This window comes from Nematolebias whitei, chromosome 13 (genome assembly GCF_014905685.2).
Source record: "Nematolebias whitei isolate Nwh7 chromosome 13, NemWhi1, whole genome shotgun sequence".
In the NCBI taxonomy this organism is placed as follows: Eukaryota; Metazoa; Chordata; class Actinopteri; order Cyprinodontiformes; family Rivulidae; genus Nematolebias; species Nematolebias whitei.
In genome coordinates this window covers 22785779-22797379 of record NC_056510.1, presented here as the reverse complement: position 1 = coordinate 22797379, position 11601 = coordinate 22785779, and the positions used below count along the sequence as shown (strand labels likewise).

The 11601-nt window shown below is 40.6% G+C and overlaps 1 protein-coding gene across 1 annotated transcript in view; it reads left to right on the top strand.

The window, feature by feature from the left end:
* The first annotated feature begins 1256 nt into the window (after positions 1-1256).
* The window catches only part of LOC119419638 (protocadherin-17), a 16800-nt gene continuing 6455 nt past the window's right edge, over positions 1257-11601 (top strand). Inside the window, exons 1-3 of the mRNA XM_037686995.1 lie at positions 1257-3745; positions 4887-4945; positions 5057-5226. Of these exons, the coding sequence (XP_037542923.1) occupies positions 1277-3745; positions 4887-4945; positions 5057-5226 (2698 nt within the window). The 5' untranslated portion in view covers positions 1257-1276. The remainder of the gene's footprint in view (positions 3746-4886; positions 4946-5056; positions 5227-11601) is intronic.

The following is an 11601-nucleotide window of genomic DNA, read 5'->3' as shown; positions in this document are numbered from 1 at the left end:
ATGCTGATGCTGCTGCTGCGCGCACACACATCAGTAAATGGATCACGTAGCACTAGAACAGCCCTTCTTCTTCATGCGATCTTGCCAACCAGACCCCTATTGGAAACACCCCCACCCCCCCACTTCACAACCCCTCCCCCTCCCACTTCCCCCCCCTCGAGGCAAGATCTGTCACTCTTCACTCATCCGCCTTGAGGACGATCAGAAAGTATGTTAAATGCGCTCGGAAGCACACAGGAGTGTGTTGTGAAGGCTTCGAGAGGCTTCCGGTCAGCGCGGCTCGCAGGGGGAGAGAGGAGAGCGGGGTTCAACAGTTGACGCGGAGAGAACTGTGACTGAGCGCAGGAGGAAGAGGAGGAGGAGAAGGAGAGATTAATTCTGATTCAATCTGTTTTTATTTTATTTTTGCGTGTCTCCTCGCAGCGAGTTGCGGGTGAAGGAAGAGCAGAGCCGTGCGACTGATGGATGCGAGGGGTCCAATTGGACTGGATTATTATGGGATTACTGGACTGATTATAGGGACAATCATCGGGCAAAAGTCTGCGGATGCTCTTGAATGACGGGAACACAAAAGGTTGGACAGGAGGGGATCGAGCTTGTCTCCCCCCTGCTTTTTATTCCACTTTTTTGCGGCATGGAGAGGGGCTGGATGTGCAGCACCGACGGATGCAACAGTGTGCCGCACAGGGAGGGGGGGAGAAAAGTCCATGTGTTGTGAATGGTAACAATCAGGAAGGGGGGGCAATGCTGCATTTTGAATGGCTGTGTCAGTGTTTGCTGTAGCCTAGGTGTAGATGTCGCATATGAGGGCAATGCGCTTTTTGTAAGCCGCACGGTCTGTAACCTTCACAGAGCAGACTCAAAACGCTTTAACCTTGGATGCGGTTGGGAATATTAATACTTTATAGTCATGGATTATTCATCAAGTCCCTCCGGTTTTTAACAGAAACCCCACAAAAACAAAGCGTTTATTGTGTTAGATGTTGAATTTGATATTTTATTCATGCATCAGGTGTCGTCTAGCGGTCATCTTTGTTTACAGAGAGAGTTCATCATATGCCGCACAGCATGAACAAAAAAAAGAGGTTAGAATACCAATTAACACCAGAAGAGGTTCATGAATCAGTTTAATACCTAATTAGTGTGAGATCGTAGTAAACCACATGTCTGCTCTGGGTTTAGTTCTCTAGCTTTGCCATAATCAACAGGTTGAAAGTCAAGAGGATCCCCCCCCCCCCTTCTCTTTTCTACCACTGCTGCATATCTAGTTGAAGGGATGCGTCTCTCTGTACCCATTTTCTTTCTTCTCTGGGTTAAAGCCCTGACATTGAAAAATCTTAATTATTCTGTCCCAGAGGAGCAAGGACCTGGAACTGTTATAGGTAATATTGCAAAAGATGCTGGGTATGGAGCGATGGAGAGAGGGAAGAAATCAAACTTCAGAGTGCTGGAGAATTCGGCACCGCATCTGGTGGATGTTGACCCTGAGAGTGGACTAATTTTCACCAAACAAAGGATTGACAGGGAGACGTTGTGCAGACGCAACCCAAAGTGCCAGCTCTCCATGGAAGTGTTTGCCAATGACAAGGAGATTTGCATGATCAAGATTGACATACAGGACATAAATGACAACTCGCCCAGTTTTCCTTCAGATCATGTGAATATTGATATTTCAGAAAACGCAGCTGCTGGGACACGTTTCCCTCTGACTATTGCACATGATTCAGATTCTGGGGAAAATGGGATAAAAACGTATCAGGTGACAAGAGATGATTACAGTACCTTCTCTTTGGATTTGAAAGTGAGAGGTGACGGGACTATATACCCAGAGCTGGTGGTTCAGAGACCTCTGGATAGAGAGGATCAGAGCCATCACACCCTGCTTCTCACTGCAATCGATGGTGGGGAGTATCCACGATCAGGCTCAATGCAGATCAACGTCAGAGTGACTGATTCGAATGACAATAGCCCGGTTTTTGAAAAATCCTCCTATGTGCTAGAGATTCCTGAGAATTCACCTGCTGGAAAAGTTCTTATAGACCTGAATGCCACTGATCAAGATGAGGGAAGCAATGGGCAGGTTGTTTATTCTTTTACTGGATACGCATCTGAGCGAATACAAGATTTGTTCTCTATAGATCCAAATACTGGTGTCATCAAGGTCCAGGGAGAAATAGACTTTGAGGAGAACCCCATCATTGAGTTTGATGTGCAGGCAAAAGATCTTGGACCCAATCCGATACCAGGGCACTGTAAAATTACTGTCAAAGTGCTCGACAAGAATGATAACTTACCGCTTATAAGTTTTGTCTCTGTCCGGCAAGGAGCCATCAGTGAGGCAGCTCCTCCAGAGTCCGTCATAGCTCTGGTCAGAGTGACGGATAAAGACTCAGGCCGTAATGGTCAGCTTCAATGCCGGGTGCTGGGGAATGTCCCCTTTAGACTGCAGGAAAACAATGATAATTTTTACACTCTGCTCACAGATAGACCTCTGGACAGGGAGACAAAAGATGAATACAATGTTACAATTGTTGCAAGAGATAATGGGATCCCTTCTCTGAACAACACAAGATCTTTTACTGTGAAAATCTTAGATGAGAATGACAATGCGCCACGCTTTACAAAGACGTTATATGTTTTACAGGTGCCTGAAAACAACATCCCAGGTGAATACTTGGGCTCAGTTTTGGCTCACGATCCAGATGTGGGTCGAAATGGAACAGTGTCATACTCCATACTGCCTTCCCACATAGGAGATGTGTCAGTGTACACCTTTGTGTCTGTTAATCCCACCAATGGGGCCATTTATGCTTCACGCTCTTTTAATTATGAACAAACAAAATCCTTTGAGTTCAAAGTTCAGGCTAAAGATGGTGGCTCTCCCCACATGGAGAGCACCTCCAGTGTCAGGGTAAACATTCTTGATGTCAATGACAATCTTCCAGTTATCATTTTACCTTTACTGCAAAATGATACAGCTGAAATCCCAGTGCCTAGAAATGTGGGTATTGGATACATAGTCACTACAGTGAAAGCAGTGGACCATGACCATGGAGAAAGTGGACATTTAACCTACGAGATCATAGAGGGGAATGACGACCACCTGTTTGAGATGGATCCAGTGGGAGGAGAGGTCAGAATTGCACATGCTCTTTGGGAGGAGATTGCCCCGGTGGTTGAGCTGGTGGTGAAGGTAACTGACCATGGCAAGCCCCCCTTATCTGCTGTGGCTAAGCTCATCATTAAGGTGAACACAGAAGCAGCAGCAGGAGGGGGTTCCAGCACAAGCGGGGAACAGCAGCACTGGGATGTGTCCCTGCCCCTCATAGTTACCCTCTGCATTATCTCTGTCATGCTCTTAGCCGTCATGACCGCCATCGCTGTCAAGTCCAAGCATCAAGATAAGGAGTCTGGGAATTATAACTGCCGCATGGCTGAGTACTCCAATCCTCCAGTGGGAAAAGGGAAAAAGAAAAGGATCAACAAGAGTGACATCATGCTGGTGCAGAGTGAGATGGAGGAAAGAGATTCGGCAAGCCGGATGAACGTGGTGAGCAGTCCATCACTGATCACCTCACCAATCTGTTTTGACTACCAGAGCCCCCTGCCACTCACGCTGCCCAGGTCGGAAGTCATGTACCTGAAAACCACCTCAAACAGTCTGACTGTTCCTAGGTCAGGATGCCACTCCAGCTTCGCAGGTCTCAGCTCAGATACTCCAGCGAATAGGATGTCAGTGATACAGGTAAGAAGGATGCTCCACTCTATTCTTATCTGTCCTTCATTCTCACTTATCTGCATGCCTTGCTTTGCCTAACAAATCTGTCAAAAGAAGAAAAAGTGACTGAAAAAGAGAAACTGGCACTGTGAAATAATTATTCTCATTTCTTTTCTTCACGTTTTGAAACTATGGCATAGTCTCTGCATGTAAAGCATGATATGACAACCTCCTGTTGAACTGTAATTATGCATTTTAAATAGCTATGTACTAAAAAGAGCCTCTTTTACTTTGTGTGCATAGGAGAATCACTTTCAAATTGCTCCATTGTAAGTTTTTGTTCTTGCAGAATGGCACAGTTGGTCTTCATAATCTGAGAGTCCACTCAGTTAGCCATGCAAACAGTGTGAGTCTTGAACAAGGCTGTTGCGACCCTGCCAGATTCACTGCTGAAGAGTGAAAACCAAACCTTGCCTGAAATGTGGGATTGGACAGGTGTTTGAGCAGCTTGTCCAATCACATTACAGAACCAATGTGCACCAGACAGCTAGATGCACACAGCATAACCCTACAATCGCATTTTTCGGTCCCCAACAGAAATATGGGCCAGATTCACCCATCCGCTTCCAAAGTTGGCACGAAGGGGCCATTATTAGGTTCCAACCTCGCCTTGTAGAGATGGCAGGATTGGATGCTCAAGCCAGCTAACATGCTAATTTGACAGCATGGGCTTGTAGTGCTTTTTGCACAGCAGAATTATCTGATGTAAATGATGTAAATATCCAGTACTGTCTCATTTGGAGATAATAACACAAATGACAAGGCCTGGCACTGTCACCAGCCACTGGGGTATGTGGGTGTGATCTGCACAAGCACATTACTTTCAAGATAGAGGGAAAAGGATCCTAATGACAGAGGCTAATGCTGTCTTTGCCTTGCCAAAGAGAACGCTTATGGCCACAATAGAGATTTGCTGGTGTAGTTTTTTTTCTAGCTGGCAGTCCCATGTGGTTGTTTACAGATATCATTCTGGTGTCATCATAAACATGTTAAAATGTCCAAAAGCCACACAAGGACACCTCTTTTCCCTGTCTGAATCTCATGTCATTTAGGTTTGTTGTTCAAAAATGGTCACTGCATATTGTTGTTCTCCCTTTTTTATTTCTAGACAGAAAATTTTTCCTCAGAGCCCAATTATTCTGGCAGCAGGCAGCCATTTGTTCAAAGGTAAGAGCAGCATCCAAACACTTCCTGAGTCTGGTTATCAAAGGGGGAGATTCTAACTCAGAAGTAACATTAAGTTTCGTTTTATTTGTCTTTCTTTCCATCCTGCTGCAGCTCAACATTTAAGGATGCAGAACGAGCAAGCCTGAGAGACAGTGGCCATGGTGATAGTGACCAGGCTGATAGTGACCAGGATACTAATAAAGGCTCACACTGCGACACATCTGCCAGGGAGGCCCTCAAGATGAAAGCCGCAGCAGTTAATGGCCAGTCTTTTGAGAAGGGTGAGTGGACATCTTCAAGATGCCTAACTGACTCTTGTGGCAGATATTGTTTGTACTTAATGCTGTGAAAATGTGCCTACACTTTTTGCTGGTGTTTAGGTAAAGATCTACCAGCTTCTGGGTACAACCAGTTCACAGATGTCTTCCATCAATATTATTAGACGCTGTAGCTGCAGCAAGATATTTTGCATTGCAGACAGCCTGAGCTGAGTTTCAAAGATAACATGAAGGCATCCAGAGTGAAAGGTAGATGGTAGTTTAAGGATAAAAGACTAAACATAAAAAATTCAAACATCCTACAACTGATTTAACTATCAACGGATCCATATGCACGGCAAAGTGCTCCTCAATCTGTGACTTTTTTTGATCACGTCAATATTTGAACTTGGATTTGCTGCATAGAAGTCTCAAAAAGAAAAGGAAGAAAATACGACAGAAACAAGGAAGCATGATAGACATTTGCAGTGCAAAATGACAGATATTTCTGGTGTAACATGACAGACTGTTTTCACCTTTTACTTGGAAAGACTTTTCTCAGATATTGGTTTTGCTGTGGTTGCACAGTTTTTTGTTGTTTTTTTTGTGAGAGGAGCTTGCTTTACACCTGAAAATAGAAACGTTACGTTTTATTTCACAAATCTGAAACGATCCATGCCGCCATGAGTATAATCACAGTCGACTGTCAATCTGTTGCCACCGGGCTGACCTGAGAGAGACTGATATATTTAGCTATTGTGGATATAAACTGAAAACATGAAAGCAACTCTCACTGGTAAGATAAAAGATAATGTGGGGACCAGAGTGAAGTGGCGATGTTTTTCATTTCCTCGTCTGCGCCTGGAAAGAGAACGGCTGTGGTCATCATATCCCAATGCAGCACTTTCCACACCATTTACATTGCTCTGAACTGTTTGTTTGCAGCATGCTCAGGAGGGTAGAGATGGAAACACTCGCGAGGCTGGCAGAAGGATGTGCCAATCCCTCTCTGTCTGTCTCACTTTTATATACGTGTGAGTGTGTGGTTGTGTGTATGCTGCGAGGAATTATGGCAGACCAAACTTGACTCTGTGGGAGGTGTAAATTCAATCACTTCGCTTCTTTTTTTTTTTTTCCCCCGTCCAGAATCTGATTCACCCAAAGTTCTTAGGCTAGTCGCATGGAGAGATATTGAAAGAGATGCTTTGTTCAAATGAAACCAAATACTCACTCATGCAGCTGTGACACTTGCCTCACTGCAATCCCAGTTAATTTATAGACCTGGTTTTGTAAGATAAGAGAAATCCAATCAAGAGGGGCACCGCTTTTAATATCAGAATGTTTTGCTAATGTCTTTTCTGTTTGTAAGGGAGAAATGTAGTTATAAAAACCTAATGGTTAGAATAAATTGGCTTCTCACTGATGGGGTTGGTCAGTTGTACAATAAACAGTGTCAGTGTCTGCAGACTGCAAGATGGAAGATCCACATTATGCATTTTATCCTAGAATCGATCACACAAAAACATCACCCGCCTACCTACACACTTCTTCAGTCTCTTCCTCGCACACACAAATACAGGTGTATATACTGAACAACAAAGCCACTATTTTGCAGATTTAAACAAGATAACACTATTACCCAAAATGGAGACAACGCAGAATTTATTTTTTGCTCCAAATGCACCAGCACAAAAGCTTGCGGGTTAAGTAGTATTGCTTTTATGTCTTTACCTTTACCTTCCCTCTAGTCTTCAGGCTGCTTTGATACAGGTAATATATGCACCTGTGCAGCTTCCACTATCATGCTCTCTGAATATTTATTCACTCTCACAGACACCAGATGCACGGCGGGTATGTTGCTAGGCTTTCTCTGATTCTATTTATAATGGGCAACTGGTTTCTTTTGTTTTTATAAACATGTTGTTTTTCTATTTTACAGTTGCCCTTAAGATCACGGCTTTTGTCACTTTGTCAGGATTTGGTTAGATGACTACATAAAGTCACTTTTTAACACAGTCGTTTTAGAATAATATAAAAAAGAAAACAAATCATCATGGAGGAAGTGTAAAAACAAATTGATAATGATAGACAGAATCAATGCAAACACTCTCACTAGGTGTGAATATTACTAATTGACAGGCAAAATTAAATTTTTATCAAGTTGCGCGCACCATAAGTGGATTGACGTGTATTAATCGTTTCCTTTTGATCAAGTAATGTACAGTTCCAATCATGTAAACTAGCAAAAACCTGTACTTTTTTTTTCACAGAAGCCATATATTTTTGGCTAATATGAAACATAGAACAGTTGTATCATCCTAAATATTCAAAAATGTTAGATTAGAATGCTAAACGAAGAACCTTACATACACTTTAAATGCATTATGAATCAAGTTTAAAATATAAATGCAGATGGAGCCCTGCGATTACTTCATCTTACGTCTGGAGACACACTACTACAAATGCCAAAAATACCTCACCCTGTTGTTGCTTTACCTTCTGAGCAAATACTTCTCTTTGCATCAGCGTCATCTGTTAGCTCCTGAGCAGAAAGGTACCATGGAAATTAATTCAGCATCTGCTGGCTTCTCTCTGCTTTTTCTCTATTGTTCCTGTGTCTATTTTTTTTATTTTATTTACTTTTTTTTTTAAATTCTAGTAGAGGAAAAACACAAATTCACAGTGCAATTCATAGAAAATGTGTGGTGGTCTAGTCAAATCATTACCAATATTTAGGTCAGATGACTTTGAAAAAAATAAAATAAAATTAAGCTCAAATGAAAGATACTGTCAGAAAAATGTACCGTATTTTTCAGACTATAAGGCACTTAAAATCCTTAAATGTTCTCAAAAATCAACAGTGAGCCTTATAATCCAATGCGCCTTATGTATTAATTCTGGTTGTGCTTACTGACCTCGAACTGATTTTATGTGGTAGACAGCGCTCAAAATATGTCAAAATGAACTCCATTCAACCTTTATTTAGACACGTTAATCCCATTGAGCCTCGGGGACTCATTTACAAGAGAGACCTGATTTCTTAACAAAGAGTGATGACGGCAATAGATAACAACAACAACAATAGACAGTCATAAAATAGGCATAGGCATACAAATTTAAGTTTCTTTTTCTTTTTCTTTTTTCACAAATCAAAACAAAATAGCAACCAAAAGGACAATCAAGAGGAATAAAAACTAAAAACAGGAACATGTCTACATTGTTTTTTTTTTTACTTGAACTTGAACTTGAACGTTATGCTTAATGCACTTATAATCCGGTGCGCCTTATGTATGAAAACAGACCCACTCATTAATATTGCGCCTTAGTGCGCCTTATAGTACGAAAAATACAGTATGTTAAAAATAATTAATTATACGATTATCTGATCTGTATAACGTGACTGGTAGCATTAACACCTTATATAACACAATCATGGGAAAACATTTGTTTTCAAATTAACTAATTAACATCATAACTAAACTTTTTTCACAGCATATATTTTACCCAATTAATTCATTATGAAATTATTAATAACTTTAATAATAATCAAGTTAATCTAACTTTTCCAATTCACACTGACTAAGATTTGTAACTGATATACCATAAAAATTACACTTTAAAAAAAAAATATATATATATTTATCAGATTATCTGTAAAGAAATATAAAAATAAAAGACAAAAAAAAAAAGAGAGAGACAGCCTGAATTTGGGATAATAATGTTTAAATTCTGACATTCTGACAAGGTAAAGATAAGTCAAAGCAGGGCCAAGTCCAATATAAATTCTTGTTTCTTCAAACAACTTTATTGAACACTACTTTTTAAAAACTTTTTTTAAACTTGTGCATCTGTGCCAAAATTGCATTACAAGGTCATTCCTGCAGAAATAATGAAACATTCTAGTTGGAAGTGTCTCAGGATGCAGTGGAAATGCTGTAGCTGTTTGCTGCCTCTTGTGCAAAATCATGACTGTGTACAGCCAAATCGACTGTGATGTAAACATAGATTCAAGTTGTTCTCTGATGACAGCAATCCATTTTTGTTTTTGGCCCTGCTCAGACTTTTCTTCAGCTCCTTAATCAGGTCAGAATTTAACTCTTTTCTTCCAAACTAAAGCCGTTCAAAGAGCTACTTACAGCAGGTAATATATTACTTGCTCATAACCGCAGAAGAGCTGAAGTACTGCTTTAAGAGATGTGAAGTGTTCCTTTAGTCACATTATGTAGGCATGCTTGCACCTTAATTGCACTTGACTTTATGCAGTATTTTACAACACAGACAGAAACTGGCACCTGCTTTGTATAACCAAGGTTCCAGTCAGTGCAAAACAGGAGGGTTGCAGAAAATTAAGCTTTTTTTTTTTAAATAACGGGGGGAATGGCGTAATAGATTGAAAGATACAAGGAAGACTGGTTTTGGTTGTGAAAGCAGGATGTATGGCTCTGCTCAAGGGATGAAACGTAGGTGTGAGTCATGCTCTCTAACAAGTAACATGGGATTATGTATAGCTTTCAGGGGAGCCCAAACTTTTTTCAAAAAGTGTCTGATTTTATAATGTAAGAATCCCCCAAGAGCCAACAGTTTCTTCTAACATTATTTTTAACCTTAAAGCTTACATAAAATTATCAGTGCTATGGTAGCTGTTAAATAATATATGTTGGGATAGAAGTTGCAGGATGAGTAAAATTGACCAAAATTGTCTCTTAGGCTGCACTTTGAACATGCTTATGTGATTTTCAATTTATGTAAACATCACCATTGGAATATTAATCTATTCATAACAAGATCTTTATGTTGCCTACAGGTGATTGTAGACAGTTCAGAAAAGGCATCAAAACTACTTACTGTATTTTTTGCTGTATAAATTGCACTTTTTTGCATTATTTGCATGCCCTGCAAATTATAAGCCGTAACGACATAACTATGGATGTTTTCCCATATTTATAAACCAATTTTGGGCTGCGATATGACCATTTTAACTCATTCTGACTACTAAAAATTGAGCAGTGCCACTTTCAGCCACTAGATGGTAGCAGTGTAGTAGTAGCAGTATGGCATGCTGTTGTATCATGTGATAGGTAAACGTGGCTATAACGACAAATTCAAAAATGTTCAAGATAAAAACAACTGGACTTTCTTATACTTTACACTTTTTTGTTTTTGTCTTGAACTTATTTGAATTTACCATGTCCTGGATGACTAAGAATCTTCACCAGCTATTAATGACACAATCGGCTTGCCATAGTCTGCCATCTTCATTCTGCTGGCTGCTTGGAATAAGTCGAACCAGCTGCCCTAGGGAAATGCAGCTAATTTGACCATTAAAGTGCATTTATTAAGTAAAAGTTCAACTGAGACACACCTTTGCTATAATTTCAAGCAAACAAATAAATATTTTAGGTGCTTTTCTTGTTAAATTTTGAAGAAATGAGCAGCGTTCCTCCATCCTCTTTTTCCTACCCCTGCGCACTCCCAGGGCACCGAGGCAGCGAATACGTTTCAAATACAGCTGATTTGTCCGTTAAAAGTCCTTTTATTAAGCAAGCGTTAGATTGAGACACACCTTTACTATTAAGTCGAGCAAACAAATAATTGTTTTTAGTTGTTTATCTTGTTAAATTTTGAAGAAATAAACAGCAGCTCATCCCTCTGCGCATGCTCGTGCAAATGAGGTTTTGAAATGCAGCTGATTTGACTGTCAAAGTGCATTTATTAAGCAAAAGTTAGACTGAGACACACCTTTACTATAATTTCGAGCAAACAAATAATTGTTTTTAAGCTTTAATCTTGTTAAATTCTTGTTAAAGTCCTCCTGTGCACGCTCCCATGGCCACCATTTGGCAGCCCATCGATTTTTGGCACAACACCGGCTAACATTTCTGGGTTCAGTCCACATTTCGGGGTGGTCAGCGGGACATGTAATAGATGGAATGTATACAGCGAAGCAACATATTTATGGATTTTTCCATTTTTTTAGACATATTTGGACTGATGCGACTTATACGGCAGTGTGACATGTATGGTGGAAATTAGGGTACTTGTATCCTGATGCATGCTCAATAATCCAGGTAGAAAAATCCAAAAAAGTTCAATCTGGTCCTCTGGACATTCAAAAAAACAAAAGCAAAACAAAGCAAAAGCAAAAAAAAAAAAAAAATCTAGAAACGTTTCGTCTCTCATCCAAGAGACTTCCTCAGTCTGAGGTGCTGTTTTCAGCTCAGTCTCTTAAATAGCACCTTCTTAGAGTGGATCAACCAGTTTGCTGCTGACAACCAAAACCAGCTGATCACATGCTCAAGAAGGACCATCAGCCTAACAATGGGTCATTAGCACACTGATGGCTGTTTACTGTTCACAGAGGGCTGAGTGATACTAGCAATCACAGCATTGTAAGAGGGG